Source organism: Dissoconium aciculare (genome assembly GCF_010015565.1).
Source record: "Dissoconium aciculare CBS 342.82 unplaced genomic scaffold K489scaffold_1, whole genome shotgun sequence".
Lineage (NCBI taxonomy): Eukaryota > Fungi > Ascomycota > Dothideomycetes > Mycosphaerellales > Dissoconiaceae > Dissoconium > Dissoconium aciculare.
The window spans coordinates 1948026-1966046 of record NW_022984951.1 but is presented as its reverse complement, the minus strand read 5'-3'; the positions used below and the strand labels follow the sequence as shown (position 1 = coordinate 1966046).

Genomic DNA, 18021 nt, shown 5'->3' with positions numbered 1-18021 from the left:
TTCCAGGCCGGGCGAGGCACATGTGGCGGCCTCCAGTACGATTTATTACAGTATTATTACCTACCATCCAGTCCTCCTTCGCGTAGGGATCGCGCCGCTCGGAAATCCAGCGCCTGAGACCCCCCATCATCAGCTGTTAAATTCGCCGAGGATATCTCTGCTCCATTTGCTGGCCAGATGTGTATATTTGGAAATCGAGTGATGGGAGGATTATTCCCTGATTACCGCCGAGAGATGAGTGAGCGACGGAGGACGTGGAGTCGAGTGTTGTGTGTGGTGGAAGAATAAATCCATGGTGGATGTCACAGGTGCAGGCAGCGGTAAAGAGAACCATCCAATTCCCCTGGCATCGGGCGAGGGTCAACGGGGATAGGCCCACGCCAACAGGAGCTAAGAAGGGCGCAATTTCCCCCGTGGCCCTTCTCCTCCTCTCGACCCGTCAATGCGCACGCGACGAGCCTCTGCCCCGACGTCAGCTCCTCCCTATTTCCCAGTCTTGTCACATCACATCACCCATTCTTTCACGGGATGTACTAGATATGCGCATATCATCTCCGTAATGGATGATGCATCCCGCAACCGTTTTCAGCTTCACTGTTCATGTCCAGGTCATGATCCCCTCGACGACGGCGGACGGTGCAATCCCATCGATTCGCGCGCATGCGATCACGCCTGTCCGCCCGGTGCACGCGTATCGTCCATACAGTTACAGACCATATCGTCGGAATGGTGAAATGAAATGGGTGGTGGTCATGGGCGACGGCGAAGATGATGATGGCGGTAAATCAATCTCACACACGCACTCATCACTCTCACTCGCACACGGACACACACGCCCACACACACGCGCATCCTGGCCTGTCACTCCCTCTCCTCTCGTCGCCCTCCTATTCGGACATTCGACCATCTCCACGACGGTTACAACTCGCAAAGGACCTAGTGCTGGAGCGTAGTGTCTCCCTCCGCCTTGCCGACCGGTAAACTCAATCCTCGCCTTGTACACGTCGAATATAAGCTCTCTCCTTCCTCTCCCTCGTCGTTCTTCTTTCTTCCTTCTCGCATCACGTTTACCACGACACAACCTTCGCTACACGCAAACAACTAATTGACTTCGGTCGTCCTCTCATTAACAACTAATCAACCACAACTGACCCGTCGGTCTTCAAATCTCTCACCACTTTTCGACTTTTCTCCAAGTTTCAAAAACTCTCCCAAAAACCAACCATCAAAATGCGTTCCTTCGCCATCGCCACCCTCATCTCGGCCGTCGCTGCCAACACCTACACCGCCTACTCGACCAAGATCGAGAGCGTCATCTCCTGCGCTGCGGACGTCACCGACTGCCCCGGCAGCTCCACCGTCTACCACGCCACTCCCACCGAGACCTCCACCACCTGCACCACCACCGATGAGGCTCACCCCACCGTCCCGGCCACCTGGACCCACCCGGCCGTGACCACCTCCGCCCCGGTCTACACCACCACCTCCACCGCCGACGCCCACAAGCCCTCCACCGTCGACTCCACCACCTGCACCGAGGAGGAGACCAAGACCTGGGAGACCTACACCAAGCCTTCCAAGCCCACCCACTACGTCACCGGCGCCGTCGCTCCCCACCCATCGGCCTCTGCTTCCGGCCCTGGTACGTTTTCTCTCCTATCATCGCAGACATGATCTGTTTCCCATCCCATTTAAAATCATCTCGCTAACGATTCTTCCCTCACAGGCAAGGTCTCCTCCGCCTCCGGCTACGCCAAGCCCACCGGCACTGGCGCCGTCTACCCCACCGCTCCCGCCTACACCCCCTCGGCTGCCAAGGGCGATGCTTCCGCCATCCGCGCCGCTGGTGCCCTCGCCGGCGCTGGTGCCCTCCTCGCTTTCCTCTTGTAAGCGGAGTAAATTCGTTGATCTTCTCCTGATGACGAACCTGTCTCTGTTTTTATGATTGGATTTTACATTTTCGTAACCTCTTCCTTATGGGCTGCTTTGATGGCGCTGGTTTTAATAACCGCTGTTCTTGTGTGTTCTCCTCCTGTGGCGAGGGAACCATAATGCTCGATTATTTCTTCGTATAGAGAGTTCTCTTGATCTTTTGAAAATTTCAAACTAAAAGTCAAAATGCCGAGATCCCACCTCGCATTCGCTCCATGTCTATCATCGCGTGCCTAGTACTTGATTGTCCATGTGATAGAATCTCGCCTTTCCCCAGACTGTGCCCTGGGTAGTACTCATCCCTCACGTCGAACTCGATCGCCGTTTCGTCTCACCCTTCCCGTCTTTCTGTGTAAATCCCCGACCCTTTCCGTCTTGACGGGGAATCAAACCTCACAGTACAGCACCTGAGCTCGAACGATCTGAGAAGCTTCGTCTTCGAACGAACGCCAACGCTGTCACAGGTTGTTCTTGTCGTGCGTGGTGCACACGATAACATTCAGAGCAAAATTCAATCACCAAAAGACCTCGGAAGAAGTCCATACCAGGGTTTCCCCATCGAAGCGGATACCTGCATCGCTACTCGAACTTGCTCATTGCATTCCTGCAAAAATAGCAGGAAACAATGATTCCCTACTTGGAGCTCGCCAGGGCGGTGGCGGTGGAAAAAATTCCATGAACGACCCAGAAACTCCATTATGTTTGAGAAACAAGATCGATGAATCCAGCTCTTAATGTCGGCGCGCGCTGATGCGGTGGTATTGGCGTCGGAAAGTTGGCCGGGAACGCTCGCTCCCTTCGCACCCGGACACCGAAAGTTTCGTCTTGGCCAGTCAGATGATCCGGAGACTCATCACTCGTGCTTGACATGGCACTCCCGAAGCCGCGCAAACCCAACCCGGGCCCGCATCTCTGTAAAGTAGCGGACTGTCCTGGTTTTCGGAATAGACCTGGAACGTGCAGACGCCTTGTTCATGCACGACGCACATCAGGGCTGGGGAGGCCGCCCCTCCACATGTAGCAAATGTCCTTCACGGCAGGGGTAGACCTCAGCTTGATTCGCTGGTCGTTCCAACGCTTTTCGAGGTACTGCGCCGTCAGCTAACCTCCCATTCTATGTATCTCACGATCTTTTCCTCATTCTGCGCTCGTCCGCCGATTCCAGCCTCGCTCGAAAATGGGCACGAAAATGTTCGATAGCAAAGCCTATACGGTGGGATGGGTCAGCGCTATCCGCCCAGAATTCACTGCCGCCCGTCAATTCCTTGACGAGGAATACGAATGTCCAGCGCAGGACAAGACAGACAATAACGTCTACACGGTTGGACGGATCGGAAAACACAAAGTCGTGCTCGCGACCCTGCCCGCCCAAGAGTATGGAACCGCTTCCGCTGCGACTGTCGTGAGGGATATGGTCCGTAGCTTTCCAAACATCCGCATCGGCCTGATGGTTGGCATAGCCGGTGGAGCGCCCACCCGGAAATCCGACATCCGCCTTGGTGATGTCGTGATCGGCTCTCCAGACAGTTCCTGTGGGACACGACATGGTGGCGTGTTCCAGTACGATTTCGGCAAGACGATTCAAAACCGCGAATTCACGCCTACTGGCTTTCTCAACCAGCCGCCCACACTTCTGCGCTCTGCTGTTGCTGTTTTGAGAAGTCACATAGAGGAGAGCGGTCTCCCTATCAAGGCGACCATCAATGAGATCATCGAACGCAAACCTCGTTTGAAGAAGCATTACAGCCGTCCAGCAGACGAGACCGACATACTCTACACGAGCAGCTTCCTGCACCAGCTGGATGATCAGTGCTGTCAATCAGGCTTCCAGATCGAAAGCCACACTGTCAGGCGTCGGGAGAGGACTGAGGATGAAGACGACCCGGCATTTCATTATGGCACCATCGCTTCGGCCAACCAGTTGATGAAAGACGCGGTGATCCGCGACAGACTGGCAGAGCGGGAAGGCGTGCTTTGTTTTGAGATGGAGTCGGCAGGCCTCATGAATCATTTCCCATGTCTCGTCATTCGAGGCATCTGTGACTACTCGGACACCCACAAGAACAAAGCCTGGCAAGGTTTCGCGGCCATGGCCGCAGCAGCGTACGCTAAAGCCCTGCTTTCGCGCATTGCTGCGGACAAGGTCGAGCTGGAGACGAAAGTAGCTGAAAGCTTATCCAGCAGTAAGTAAATTCATCTTGGTCCGAGCCGTGGCGATTCTTCGTAGACTTATGACATGTAGTCCAGGAAGATGTGAGCAACATTAAGTCGGGCTTTGAAAAGACCCAAGAGTTAGAAACGCTTCGGATGGAACAAAAGGCTGCGAAGAAGGTCCAGGAGTGGTACTGCCAAGTTGATGCACAGGATCATCACGATGATATTCGCTCTCGACAGCCATTGGATGAAGCTACAGCAGAGTGGCTGTTCAATGGTCATGAAGTAGCATCACGCACGTTTTGCGAATGGAGGGATAAGAGTGATGCCGCATGTTTTCTCTGGGCAACTGGTGATCCCGCGGTAGGCAAAACTACCGTGGCGTCGCAAGTGATACAGCACTTGAGACATCGCGCCACGTCCACCAATTCCACTCCAGTCTGTAGGGTCGGCGTTGCGTGGACCTACATCAGCATGGCGAAGAGCTCCGAGCCTCAGAAGGCCAGGCTTGTCACATGGGTATTGCGCTCCCTCATTCGAACCGTGCTGAGCCAAACTCCCACCATGCCAGCCCCGGCCATGGATCTTGTGACCAAGTTCAAGAGGGAAGGTCGATCACCTGGCAACGCAGAATTGCTTTCCTGCCTCAAATCGATCTGTCAGGTCGCCTATGACGACGTCTACTTCATAATAGACGGCCTCGATGAGGCAAGCCATGACGCATGCCACGAGCTAATCGGCCATCTAAAGGAGCTCCCACCCAACGCACGATGTATGCTAACCTCGCGCTACAATCAGGCCATTCAGACTGCACTCCCATTGCATTCGCGAATCCACATCCGTGCGAATCGCAGAGACGCTGAACTTTATTTCGCCCAAGAACTGCAGAGGAACACACTTTTCGCTGGCGCACTCCGCGAGCTCGAACGCTCGAAGCCTGGAGCAGCACTTCGCGCCCAGGAAGCCATAGTGGATAAAACCGATGAATCGTCAGTACAAATATGCACAAAATCACCACGCTCCAATGCTGAACGTTCTCCAGATTCCTGACAGCGAAACTGTGCCTCGATGAATTGCTGAAGAGTTCAACGCCCCAGGAAGTTGAAGATGCCTTGGATGATCTTCCAAAGTCGGATGAACTTTACCAGACCATTTTCCGGCGCCTCAGGGACAAATGGGAGCTTCCCGGTAACCGCCAATGGGCGAAAAGAATCCTGACATTGGTCTGCTTCAGCGAGATCAAATTTGCACCAAGACACCTGCTGTACATGGTCGGATTGGATTTGAACGACCCCAGAGTGGACCATACCAATTTACTGGACCCGTCGCTGATCACGTCTCTATGCGATGGGCTCGTGACGATCCATGTCAAGACTGAGCTGGTGGATCTCGTTCACATACAGGCCAAGAAATTTTTCATCGAAAAGCAGGAGGACTATTTCCCGGATGCCCACCATGACATTGCTGAGCGGTATACAGCGCATGTGATGGCTATGTCATCGATCGGCTTCATCGAAAATCACGACCTCGGTGACATGTCTAAGCTTGCGGTCAAAAACTTGGGGCCCCAAGTGCGACAGCATCTTGTACAAAATTTGCCAGGACGCTTCAAAAACCAGAGAAGGATGACAAGCCAGAGCATCACGGCCACAAACGCCGCCGCTTTGACCAGTGACCCGGAATTGCGCCTTTCAGACGAGCGCAATGAAGCTCTTTTCCACAAGATAGCTGTGATGATAGATGATCCGGATTGCGCAGCCATCATATGTCAGGTCTTCTGCGAGATCAGTACATGGCGTCCCCACCAAGGGACTAATCCGAGTGAACCCAACAATGCGTTACCCACGTGGAAGCTGCTGGGCTGGACCAGACTGCACATCGCGGCGGCTATGGGCTTGGTAGATGTCACCCGACGTTTCCTCGACGACACGACTCTTCTCAACACGGTCGATTTTCTCGGCAAGACTGCGGTGGCAGTTGCGGTGGACCGGCAACATCCGGACGTGGCCGAGGTCCTTGTGCATGCGGGTGCCAAAGTCGATATTTTCAGTGCGACCGGACAGACGATATTGCTCACGGCCGTAGGTAAAGGTAACGTGGAGTTCGCACGTCGTACTCTGATGTCCAGCGAATCGACAGCGCCGTGGACCAGACTCCTGACAGGGGTTCGGAAAGAAGACAAAGACTTACGCCTCCTCCTCGCCACGCTGGACGGTGAAGCGACCAAAGTCGGGAGGATTTGTACAGGGTCAAGCGTGGTGAAGAGCAGCGCAGCAGCCACTGCGCTGCTTCTAGCTGCAGATTGTGGCCATCTCGACATTCTGAAAATTTTGCTTGCTGCTGCAGTACCAGTCGACAGTCGAGATGGGGAGGGACGGACAGCACTGCATCGAGCGGCTCGCCGGAACGACCACGCGATGGTCGAAACGCTGTTAGATCATTCTGCTGATGTCGATGCGAAAAGTATGTTTGGGCAGACGGCTTGGACCGAAATTGTCGCATTTCCTGAACACGAAGATATGGTAAAGCTGCTCGTCGGTCGTGCAACGAACATCAATGTTGCGCATCAAGACGGAGTCTCGTCCCTTTACATTTCGGCAGCCGGGGGCCACATCGCTCTCGTCAGCAGACTGCTTTCTGTCGGAGCTGATCCTTCCATCCGGACTGTTTACGGCTGGACGCCATTGGTATGTCGCAAAGAATATACATTTATGAGCGAACGTTCTCATGTAAGAACGGAATACTGACATCTCACAGCACTGGGGAGCGAACGCAGGACATTTCGACGTCGCCGAGAAGCTTCTGGACTTTGGAGCCGACGTCAATGCCATCTCCGATACAGGACAGACGCCACTAGAGCTGGTCGTGCACAGTGGCAGCCACCACGAGCACATGCGGGTAAGTCTGTTGCAAAACGCTCGAATCAGGACGACCGCGGCCTACGTTCAAGGCGATGTGCGTCCTCGTCACCCCGACTGCATCTGTACAGCCTGCCAGCGAAACATTCCCGACCGGGAACTCGCCTTTGCTTGCCACGCGTGCCCGCCCGCGCCGCACACATTGTGCTCCCCTTGTTTGCTCGGCAGTGGATGGTGCTCCGATCGAGGCCATGCCATGCAATCGGCGTGGGCGGGACCGGATGGAGATCCTGAGACTATCCATGTGGACTTCCAATCCTGGGAGGCGATCAAGGACTGCAGCGTGGCTGCTCTACTCCGGAAACACGGAGCACTGACTACCCTAGAGGCCATCGGGTGCTTTGAACGCTCCATCGAGCGGCCCCTGTCAATGAGTGACTGGCAATTCATGGCCTCTTATGGTCGCATACGTTCCATGAAGGATAAGTTGGACGAGCGCCTGCTCCCATATCTCTCTTCTTACGAAAGTCCCCACGAATCTGAACATGAGAATGACAACGAGCATGCTTCTGAGAGTGATGGAGACGGCAATTCAGATGAATCCCATAACGAGGTCGTACCACTTGATCCGGTCGCTTCCAGGGACGAGCCCGCCGATCCAAGCGCAACAGGTCCCTAGTACGCTTCCAGGATGACACCTGCGGAGCGGACGGTAGCCATCGTTCGATTTGGAATGTAATCCCCTTTGGTCAAGCACGTAAGAACCAAGATCGCGGCGTCACCAGCAGGAGCATATCCACGGCACCTCGAAAGCGCCTCATCTCGTAGCCTGCCTAACGTGCAGCAGGAGGAGCGATATTTCGCGAATAGGAATCCGGTGGTAAAGCAAGTCCTCGTTGTGCCGTCCCCTCGATACAGAAACACGAAGTCGCCATACGAGATCCCCATTTGTATCCATCGACGACTCCAGCCCGGATTTAAGATTCTCAGCCAAGGGAAGCTCTACATCCCGGCAGCCTCATGTAGAACGTCATCGCAGGATTCTGGCTGTCCCAGCTGCCGTTATAAACATGACTATTTATATTCACATCATGCTGCACCGCCGATTTTGAAGAGGCCGCCGACTAGCCGGGGGCCACGTGTGCTGCGGCCCACCTATAAGGTCACTACCTTACGTTCTAAAGGGATAGATTGCTCAGACCCAGCCCTGGAGGCACGTATATGTGTGCCATGATGCTTTGGGCTTAGGCTTGTTTTGTGTACTCTCCTTGGTAACGGGGGAATCATAATGGTCGATTACTGTCTCACATAGAGAATCTTTAGATGCTTTTGAAATTTGAAAGTAAATTCAATTCTGTCCTTGTTGTTCATATTCGTCCGGGTAGGCGTGAGGCTACTCGCTCGCGTCCCATAGGAAATAGAATGCTCAAACCCAGGTACGTGTATGTGTAGGAGAGAAGTCATCTCCTTTGAGCTGCTGTCCAACACACGATTTTAGTATTAGGGTGGTCGGTTAGATCCGACGGCATGTCGGAAAGGGGCGCCCAAGCTTCACGACGTCTCATGATGAGTCATTCAATAGTTCACGCAACGGTTTCGGCTAAACCAACGGTTGATCTACGGGGGAACAGTGTATTGAGGGCCGTGGTGTCCAATAAATACTGCAGGTGAACAACTTATATCCTTTGGTCCATGATACTATCATATGATGAGTGAGGAGGAAATTCCTTACATAACTTCCTGAGTGGAGAATTTATTTTCGTCTCAACGTCGACTTTTCATCGTCGTAGTCTGGACGTCGCACCACGCTTGCGACATGCCGTTCATTATGAAGTTGTTCTTGGCTCTGGCAGCACCCATGGTGGTCCTCGCCCAGGCCAAATCGCCATCGTTTGATTCTTTCTACAAGGTACCTTCGGACATTGCTGCATATCCCGTCGGCACTGCCGTGGGCAACCGGATTCGCCCTGTGAACACAAGCTTGACTCTCACCACCAACGCCGGAAACCCGCTCAAACAAGCCTATCAGATCTTCTACCGAACCAGCTCCACAGGCGATGTCGCCGACGGAACCGTCGCGACGGTTTTCGTGCCCGTCAATGCCAAACTTCCCGCAAAGATCCTTTCTTATCAGACAGCGGAGGACTCGGCGAACCTGGATTGTGCTCCGAGTTGGGCATTGGTCAACGGTTCGGCATCTACGAATGCCGACACCGTGAAGTTGGAAGGCTCCGCCGTCGTCGGGAATGCCCTCAGGCAAGGCTACTACGTCGTGGTCCCGGATGCTCTGGGTTCCAAGTCCGGCTGGCTCGCCGGGCGTACCGAAGGTCGAGCCTGCCTAGACGGCATCCGGGCCACGATCAAAGCATTCAACCTCCCCCGCTGCACTCCGACCGCGCTCTACGGCTACAGCGGCGGCGCCCACATCACCATCTGGGCATCCTCCCTCGCCGCCACCTATGCACCCCAACTCAACATCACCGGCGCCAGCTACGGCGGCGCGCCCGTCGACCTCCGCACGACCTTCAACTCCCTCAACAAAGGCTTCGGCGCCTGGCTCGCGGGGGCCGGACTCTTCGGCCTGGCCAACGCCTACCCTTCCGTGAACAGCTACTTCACTTCGAAATACAACGATCTCGGCCGGGCCAACGCCACGCTCTTCCGCACGCCGGGCTACTGCATCAACAACCGGGCGCAGGACGGCGTGAGCAAAGACTACCTCGGCATGTTCACGGAGGACATCCTGGCGAACGGTACCGTCTTCTCGACCGTCTTTGATAACGAATCTCTGCTCGCGACCTCTTCGGAATTGGCCGTCCCCGCGCCGAAATTCCCGCGTTATCAGTACCACGGCCGGAACGATGAGGTCGTGCCTTTCGCGCCCGCTCAGCAGTATGTCAACGAACAGTGTGGGAAAGGGGCGCAGATTGCGTTTGAAGTGCTCAGTGGGACTCATCCCGAGGCTGGCGTGAATGGAATAAACCGGGCATTGAAATTCGCTTTTGCCGCGCTCGAGGGGAAGTTGTCGAAGATTACGTGTGGACAGCCGTGGAGTTCAGCTTGAGGCTTCGGCTAGACCTCTGTTCCTTTTGGCATGCAGTGAGAAGCCTGCCTGCAGTGAACTCGGTGGGATGTTTGCTGGCTCCGTTGTAGAAAGTCGGAATTTTTGGTTCGTTTGCTGGTCCTTTTTTACCAGGATATAGAAAAGCCACGGATGTGGCAAGTGCGTCGTATCTGTCGTTTGCTGCTACATATCCGAGCGAAGGAATCCAATTCGGCCCCTCCTATTAAAGACCAGGCGAGCCACACCGGCATGGTTCGATGTCGTCCCGCACATGATTGATTGAACCCATTTTGCACATTTCCCACCCTTTTCTTCCTTCAGATCGGGATTTCCTCCCGCATTGTCCATTCGAGATACCGCAATGCAAGAGCTCGCAGCTTCTGGCATTCTTGCAACACTGCAGCGCTATCGTTTCCTTCCCCTGCGTCTCCCGTTGTCCGGAATGCAATTTCTCGATCCAGGACTTGGAGAGTCAGCCTGAAGGCCGTGGTCAAGGCAAAGGGAGCAGCGGCGCTATTTGCTGCGTCGGTCGCGTAGGGGATTGTGCGGATGACGGCGTGAGCGTAGGTCATGAGACGTCTGCGATGATTTGATATGATATGGGAATGATCAGAATGAAGATAGATTTTCTTTTGTTGATGGGATTGGGCTGTGCGGTGGAGCAGATTGATGGCTAGGGTATGTAGCGAGATTACCATCGTCCAGTAGATTGTGATTGCGTGGTAGACGAGCATGTTGTCGAAGACAAGAACTTCGTGAAGGCAGTGGATCTCATCATCGTCGGAGATTTCCATGCGCAGACGGTGCGATGGGTTCGACCGCCATGGAGACAATCTAGTTTGGTGCATCTTGGTGTTCCAGCTAGCCAAGCATGCTTCGTTCCGCGAAAGTGTTGACTCGATCTTGGATGATAAATCTGACAAGAGCTTCCGTTGCTCACCTGATTTTTCGCTGTCTGCGCGCAGAACGTCGAAAGTCGATGCAATCGACGTTATTCTGCTGAAATCTACCATGAGGAGATCCAACGACTGATACAACTCATAGTCCTCGTCGTGACAGGGATTCTCGGACCGACGGAGCGCTGATCGAATCTCGGCCAGCCAAGCTGAACTTACATGTGCATAGTCTTGCAAGTTCTCTGACCTTGTCGCCGAGAGAGAGTAAAGCATCTAGATGATCATCAGCGATTGTAGATATGGCCGAAGTGGAATTGACGAACAAGCAGCATTCGCGATCATGCGAGCAGCTGTCGATTACTTTCTGAAAATACATGATTTGGTCCGCGCTGTTTGATGATCGATGCCAAAGACTTGATATGTGTTTCCCAGGTACGCGAGCTGGGGGCCATCTTCATCTATCCCAAGCATGATTACTCAGCCCACGTTTCATGACAGACACTAGACCCGCGAATGGATAATATCTCACCTCCCAGAAAGTCATCACCAGACTGAAGAATGCCAAATGCTGCCAATGCTCCTCTGATACATCAGAAGTCCGATCACTAGCGCTCATGTTCTGCAGACGTAATGACATCGATCGCAAGGCCAGTCCGTATTGTTGAAAGCTTCTGCGAGTGGAAGCCTGGTCGGAACGTGCTGCGCCAAAGTGTCCCAGAGCAAGAGCGTCAATAGCCAGACGGACCGGCGTGTCAGGCGAATCGTCGTTCTCGAATGGCTTAGAGCGATCCAGCGACCCACTAGATAGATAGTGCTTGATTAACCCGCCTATGGAACTCAATGACTGAAAAGGTTGATCGTCGAAAGATGACAGGAAGAATGCGATATGTACTTGAGACTGTCGCAAACTCGACGGAGTCGGAGATGTCGAGCTATTTCCAGGGCTCTCAAACGATTCTTTGTTTCGCTTCGATGGCGTGCACATGGATCTGGCCTTCAAATCGCCTGTGGGCTGTCGAGGCCTATCTTTCCGCGTCGCTGCCACGCCCAATGCCCGCCAACCTTCGTTGAGGAAGACGACTTGCGCCCGGCGGTATCCTTCGCAGACTCGACTACTTCGCTCACAATTCTGACAGATCGGTCTCACGCCATCTGTCATAAAAAGAACAATTCATCAATTCTCATCAAGTAATAAGGCAATTGGATCATGCTGAGCTGATCCTGCACTCACCACATCGTATTTTTCGAGTCACACATGTTGTGCAGCCTTTAGATCGCGGAACAGATGGCAGACCGATTCTACTGTTGTCAGTAGACATGGTGTCAGGGGAGCGACGACTTGGATCGCAACGACTGTGTGTACATAGCTGCGACAATGCGAGAATTGCACGCGAGTAGCAGAAAGCACTGGGGTAGCCGGCCGGCTACCCTGTTACCTTGACACTAGTTCATGATACGACAGAGTGAATCAGCAGCCCGAGGGGCACGTCGCCTTGGATATTTGATCTTGCGCCGCAGCATTGTTGCTTCCATCACCAGACAAGTGCTGACAGTGCAGTACATGATCGCCGTTGATGAAGCTGTATCGGGGCAAGCTCCGGCACAAGTGCGCTAATTGAGGCGCTACACCCTGTTTGGAAGGCAACGCGAGGCATTGTCTTACCACAACATCGTGTTGACACTTGCTTTCCCGTCGTGATCAACGATTCCAGATCATACTTTAGGAAAGCAACGCGGTGCTGAACCAGTCGTCATGGTGGGTTGTACGTTGCCAAATGCAGCTTCGGCGGTGTTGACTTCCAGGACGAAGACTGTCCTCACGGCCCATGTCATGAATATAAAGGTACACCTGCGTGTGCGGAGCCCGTAGGCATCAAGGATGACAACTGCTTCGATACGTAGCGAATGCTCACAAGCGCTCTCACATCTAATTCAAATGGTTTCCGCCAAAAAATCTTCCATCGCTCGTTGCAGCGTGGCCAAACAGAGACAACCATATACTTCGCACAGTACAGTTGAGAAACCTGGCGGGGCAAGCGATGTCCTCAGCAGATCGCATGCAGAACACATTTCTGCATCTGGTACTGCATCAACGACATCCGAAGATGAAAATGAAAGCCTCTCTTGGCCAAGACTTGCAGTCGTTGGCGTTGCTTTATGGTTTGCAGTCTTCCTGTACTCTCTCGTTCGTCATTTACTCTTGACCATTGCCGATGTGTTGCTCACGAATATAAAGGATCAAACGATCGTTTCCAATGCCGTTCCCGCCATCGTGGGAGAGTTCAAGAGTGTTGATGCTGCTGGTTGGTGCGGTAGCAGTGAGTCCACCCGTCTCATTACGCGACTCTTTGGGAGAAAGGATCGCCGCAGCAGCTGACGATCGTCGAAAGGCTACCTACTCACAACTTCCGCATTTCAACTCTTATTCGGCCGGATTTACTCAACCTTTGATGCCAAGAAAACATTGCTCATCGCGATCTCCATTTTCGAGCTTGGCTCTTTGATCTGTGCTGTTGCACCGACCAGCAACGTGCTGATTGCAGGCCGGGCCATCGCAGGAGTCGGTTGCGCAGGGATCACTTCCGGCACTTACGTTATCATTGGCCATATATTTCCGCTCCGCATTCGACCTGTGTGCATATCGACCATTGCAATAGTCTTTGCCGTCGCTGCAGTTCTCGGGCCCGTCCTTGGAGGGATTTTCACTACCAATTTGACATGGCGGTGGTGCTTCTATGTCAACCTACCCTTCGGGGGTTTCACTATCGGAGTTTTGTGTTTATTCCTGCCATCTTTGACACGTCCCTCGATCGCAGATGTCTCGTTTCTGGACAAGTTGAAGAAGCTTGACCTCATCGGCCTCGCGATACACATTCCCGCGATCGTCTCCTTGCTTCTGGCACTGCAATGGGGTGGTTCGACATATACTTGGAATGACGGACGCATCATCGGACTCCTCGTTATGTTCGGGATTCTCATCATCGCCTTCATCTCGTTCGAACGTTCCAAGGGCGTAGAAGCGACACTTCCAATGCATGTGATTACGCAGCGTAGCGTTGCGGCCGCAGTATGGAATGCCTTTTGCAACGGTGGGGTCTTCTTTCTCCTAACATACTACATCCCCTTCTGGCTTCAGGCTATCCGCGGATCGGACGCTGCATCTTCCGGCATCGGACTCCTTCCTTTCGTTCTGGGCGTTGTGATGATGGCTAATCTAGTTGGATTTCTCGTGACGAAATCTGGATATTGTAGGTTTTCGTCCCACGCTTGACTTTCCAATGCGATGGTCAAGAAATGCTGATGGCTTCAATCCGTAGATGCACCTTTCATGATCTGCGCATCCGTCTTGTGCCCCATCGGAGCAGGCTTGAGGACAACTTGGACTGTCGATACACCAAGCTCCCACTGTATCGGATATCAAGCTTTGACCGGGCTAGGCATCGGCATGGGCCAGCAGCTCCCCCAAGTTGCGATCCAAGCTGTGCTCCCGCAGAAAGACGTTCCCGCCGGTGCTTCCATTGTAGTCCTTTCAATGACCCTGAGTGGCGCCATTTTCATCGCGATTGGTCAGGCCGTGTTGCAGAACGAGCTAGCTAGGAATCTTCATGGCGCATTTCCTAATGGTGGCATTGACATTGCTCGACTTCTCAATGCCGGTGCGAGCGAGCTTCGCTCCATCGCCTCGCCCCAAAACGTCGGATCTGTTCTTATCGCTTACAACGCTGCTTTGACGGGAGTCTTCCGCATTGCTGCGGTGATGTCAGCTCTGACTATCATTGGAAGTCTTTCGATCGAGTGGAAGAGCGTCAAGAAAGAGGAGGAGCAGCGATAGATTCACCAGAGAAGATTCAGAGCAAGAGCCAAAACCAAATCAGCTGGAACAAGACTTGCGACTGATTCCGGGAATTCTCTTCGTATGGTGATGACCTCATCTTGCTTTCTGAAAAGCTTCCAAAACCAGATATGTTTCTATTATGGCTACATATCCCGAAAGAGCATTCCGCCACTTATCCCGTCCTGACAATACTATATCTATACCTATGTGTTCTAAATGTCGCTATCCCAGTTAGTATAAATAGCAAGTTCGAATTCCAGCAAAAGTCTATTTTCGCACAACGCCCGTGTATTCCTCGATCGCAGTCATATCGCTCGCGTGCAGGCTTCTTAATTACCCTTTATAGAAGATTTCTTCTCGAGCCGTGCTCCGCCGGAACGTCATCCCATTAAATCATTATTCAGTACGCCAACTGTCCCGCAAGGATGAGTGGTTCCAAAATCGGGCATCCCAGATCAGCATGGATCATGGGCTCGACCGTCATCCCATCCAACCGCTTCTGCCCGCCCAGCACGCCGAGTTCGATCCCAAAGAACGAGCTTCCCACCTGTGGCCAGCCGGGACCCGCGGCAGGATTCTTGACGAAGTCGCCCCAGATCTGCTGCATGGCGGCGCTCATTGCGATCTGAGTGGGCGTGACGGGACCGAGGGCGTTTTGGAGCGGATAGGTGCCGAAGACCATGGGGATTTCCGAGGTGTGGTAGGCGCCGGCGTGGGGGAAGAGGCGGGCGTTGGGGAAGTCGCCTTCGTAGAAATAGCGCCAGATGGGCTGTTGGCGGGTCTTAGACTTGGCAAAGGCGGAGGATAGGAGGTGGGTGGGGCAGGTGAAAATCAGGTCGGTAAGGATTCTGGAGGAAGATTGAGAGGTTAGAATTGGAGGATGAGGAGGATGTCTTATAAAATGGTTCTTGTAGGGGAGACGGGCAGAGAGAGGAGAACTCATAAGGTAGGAGGATGATTGGGGAGCGTTCTCCGCTTCGACGCGATAATCCTTTGAGTAGTGATGCGATGGAATGATGTCGGCTTACCGATCAAAAATCTGCAAAGGCCAGATACTGTGCTTTTGGTCATACAGAACCTCTAGCGGTTTAAGGACGGCGGAAATGTCCAAACCAAATAAATCAAAGACACCGAGGGTCACATTGGCGAGCACATTGGCCTGCAGGTCGGACAAGGCGGAAGATAAGCTGAGCTCCTGAGCGTTGGTACCAATGATTATTGGCACATCCGCGGCGCGACCAGACTGGATACTGGGGAGCGAATCATGATCTACGTTGGTCGTATCCTTGACTGGTCCGAAGAAGAGTCCTGCGTCGATGATGTAGGACTGGATGTCTCGACCGGACACCTTGCGCAAGCAGGCGACATGGGATGGAGCGCTGGAGCAGTTAAAGTGGTCAATCACTTTGGCGAGATTGTCGGCCGGGTTACCGAGAGACATCTTGCCGTGACTTTCGATGATGGCTATATCCGAGCGGATGCTGTCAGAAAATGCATTGAAGCTCTTCCACTGGCTTGGGTGACTTACCCGCACGAAAGGGCAGAGGCGAGGGAGGTTGTGCGATTAATTGTTTGACGGAAAAGCCTCCAGCCGACTCGCCGGCGATAGTCACTCGCTGAGGATCGCCCCCGAAGGATTTGATGTTGTCGTGAACCTGGAAAACACGAGGTCTGTAAGTGGTTGAATCATCAGTCGTGTGACATTCGATCCCAACCTACCCATTGCAGTGCAAAGCGCTGGTCCAAAAATCCCGAGTTCTGCTGGTTGAGAGGTATTTCTGGCGAATTTGAGAAACCGAAGATGTTCAGGCGGTAGTTGATTGTTACCACCACAACATCTTCATTCACAGCCAAGCTCGAGCCATCGTATATGGTCTGCGATGAACCTCCGGTATCAAGGTTACCACCATGGATCCAAAACAAGACCGCCTTGAGGTTTGTCAGACTAGCTTTCCGTGGTGCGTAGACATTCAGGTACAAGCAATCTTCAGAATCGACTGAAGGATTGTCCAATAGGACATCGTAGAAAGCATTCGAGATGAGCTCGCTGCCGCCTTTGGGAGCTCCTTGCTGGAGACAAGCTGGCATAAGATTCTGCGCCTGGAGGGTCTGGAACGGCCGGGGAGGACTTGGTGGAGCGAATCGGACTGGTGGACTGGCAAATGGGATGCCCAGGTAGGCGTTGGCTATGTTGGTGTTGGACGGCTGCGAAGACACTCGGGCGACGGTGCCGACCACAACGCCAGCAGGTATTATGATGGTCGGATTGGCCGCAGCAGCTACAGGAGCAGATGCAGGTGCAGCGGCGACACGCACAGAGAGCAATGCACACAGCACAAGTTTTGAGATCATCTTGACGTTGTGTGTCGATTGGAACAGGCGCCGTCGAGGTAATGAAATATCGAAGACGAGTCCATCATGCAGTCACTCTCCTACCTATATAGTTGCTGCTGCACTCGCCCCTTGGTCTGATGAAGTACATTTTTGTACACCAAATGCGAACAATGAGAGCAAGGGTCGACCATGTCGGCCGAACTTCAATCCGTCATATGTCACACATCGTCTTGCGTATCTCGTACCCGCCCACCAAAATGTTTGAGAATCGGAAGACGTTTACCAGCATTGCTTCAAGCGGCTACAGCTGTCGTATGGCAAAAGATCTTTAAGTTTCGCGCGAGCGTCATACGAGGATGGAGTAAACTTTCGCCAGAGGCATTCGAAGGAAGGTTTCGAATGCCAGCTTTGTCGCTGCCGGGTTGAAGGCAATACGTGTTGACGGAGATTCGTCGCTACATTCCTCCGGGTGCGATCTGGCCAGTCATGAGAAGCCTCATCAGCCTCAGCGGCGATCATCGGCGTTTCGCGGTCGATCATTTTAGTTTGCTAGCGTTCCACGAGGAAGATGAATCCGTCGAAGTTCATCTACGACGCGTGCGGTACGAGGGCTCGACCTCCGTGCTCGGAACGCGCAATGCATGGCTGCCGAGTCGCCGGAGTGTGGAGCGGCCGGCAGCCGGACACGCTCAACGACAAGTACATTATTAATTACCTAGGTGTGTAAATGAGCTGTAGCCGTCATCCCTTCTTTCATTATATTATGAATGAATCATTATTACACCACACCAAAAGCATGCAGGTGCTTTTGCTTCGAGCACAGCCCATGGGCACGGAAGATTCCGAATCTCGACAGTCGCCATATTCGGCATCAGTAATCATGTCGGCTCTGAACTTCTTGAGCCACCGCACGGTCAACAGTTGAATGCACTCTTGAATGCCGGACGA

General features: G+C 53.3%; 8 protein-coding genes across 8 annotated transcripts; 5 read left to right on the top strand and 3 right to left on the bottom strand.

Moving 5' to 3' along the window:
* Nucleotides 1-566: 566 nt before the first annotated feature.
* K489DRAFT_366726 (uncharacterized protein) lies at nt 567-953 on the top strand (the record flags this gene model as incomplete). Its single annotated transcript, XM_033602803.1, has 1 exon — nt 567-953. The coding sequence occupies one exon, from the start codon at nt 567-569 to the stop codon at nt 951-953; it is 387 nt and encodes a 128-aa protein (XP_033464633.1).
* Nucleotides 954-1092: 139 nt separating this feature from the next.
* On the top strand, nt 1093-2077 carry K489DRAFT_21746 (uncharacterized protein). The gene is made up of 4 exons (XM_033599703.1): nt 1093-1484; nt 1604-1642; nt 1727-1776; nt 1877-2077. The coding sequence occupies exons 1-4, from the start codon at nt 1231-1233 to the stop codon at nt 1888-1890; spliced, it is 357 nt and encodes a 118-aa protein (XP_033464632.1). The 5' UTR covers nt 1093-1230; the 3' UTR covers nt 1891-2077.
* Nucleotides 2078-3109: 1032 nt separating this feature from the next.
* Nucleotides 3110-7623, top strand: K489DRAFT_406270 (uncharacterized protein; the record flags this gene model as incomplete). Its single annotated transcript, XM_033607232.1, has 4 exons — nt 3110-4115; nt 4175-5075; nt 5129-6773; nt 6844-7623. 4 exons carry the CDS (start codon nt 3110-3112, stop codon nt 7621-7623), a joined length of 4332 nt encoding a protein of 1443 aa, XP_033464631.1.
* Nucleotides 7624-8772: 1149 nt separating this feature from the next.
* Nucleotides 8773-10008, top strand: K489DRAFT_309549 (lipase; the record flags this gene model as incomplete). Its single annotated transcript, XM_033600641.1, has 1 exon — nt 8773-10008. One exon carries the CDS (start codon nt 8773-8775, stop codon nt 10006-10008), a length of 1236 nt encoding a protein of 411 aa, XP_033464630.1.
* A 158-nt stretch (nt 10009-10166) lies between these two features.
* Nucleotides 10167-11548, bottom strand: K489DRAFT_21616 (uncharacterized protein). Its single transcript, XM_033599697.1, has 3 exons — nt 11434-11548; nt 11228-11362; nt 10167-11177 (listed from the first exon to the last, which is right to left on the bottom strand). The coding sequence occupies exons 2-3, from the start codon at nt 11234-11236 to the stop codon at nt 10326-10328; spliced, it is 861 nt and encodes a 286-aa protein (XP_033464629.1). The 5' UTR covers nt 11237-11362; nt 11434-11548; the 3' UTR covers nt 10167-10325.
* K489DRAFT_21621 (uncharacterized protein) lies at nt 11269-12416 on the bottom strand. The gene has a single exon (XM_033599698.1). The coding sequence runs from the start codon at nt 12061-12063 to the stop codon at nt 11359-11361; it is 705 nt and encodes a 234-aa protein (XP_033464628.1). The 5' UTR covers nt 12064-12416; the 3' UTR covers nt 11269-11358.
* A 424-nt stretch (nt 12417-12840) lies between these two features.
* Nucleotides 12841-14736, top strand: K489DRAFT_311313 (major facilitator superfamily protein; the record flags this gene model as incomplete). Its single annotated transcript, XM_033600772.1, has 4 exons — nt 12841-13089; nt 13141-13222; nt 13295-14152; nt 14222-14736. 4 exons carry the CDS (start codon nt 12841-12843, stop codon nt 14734-14736), a joined length of 1704 nt encoding a protein of 567 aa, XP_033464627.1.
* Nucleotides 14737-15139: 403 nt separating this feature from the next.
* On the bottom strand, nt 15140-17091 carry K489DRAFT_311265 (alpha/beta-hydrolase; the record flags this gene model as incomplete). The annotated part of the gene is made up of 4 exons (XM_033600769.1): nt 15140-15587; nt 15768-16203; nt 16268-16394; nt 16459-17091. 4 exons carry the CDS (start codon nt 17089-17091, stop codon nt 15140-15142), a joined length of 1644 nt encoding a protein of 547 aa, XP_033464626.1.
* Nucleotides 17092-18021: the final 930 nt, after the last annotated feature.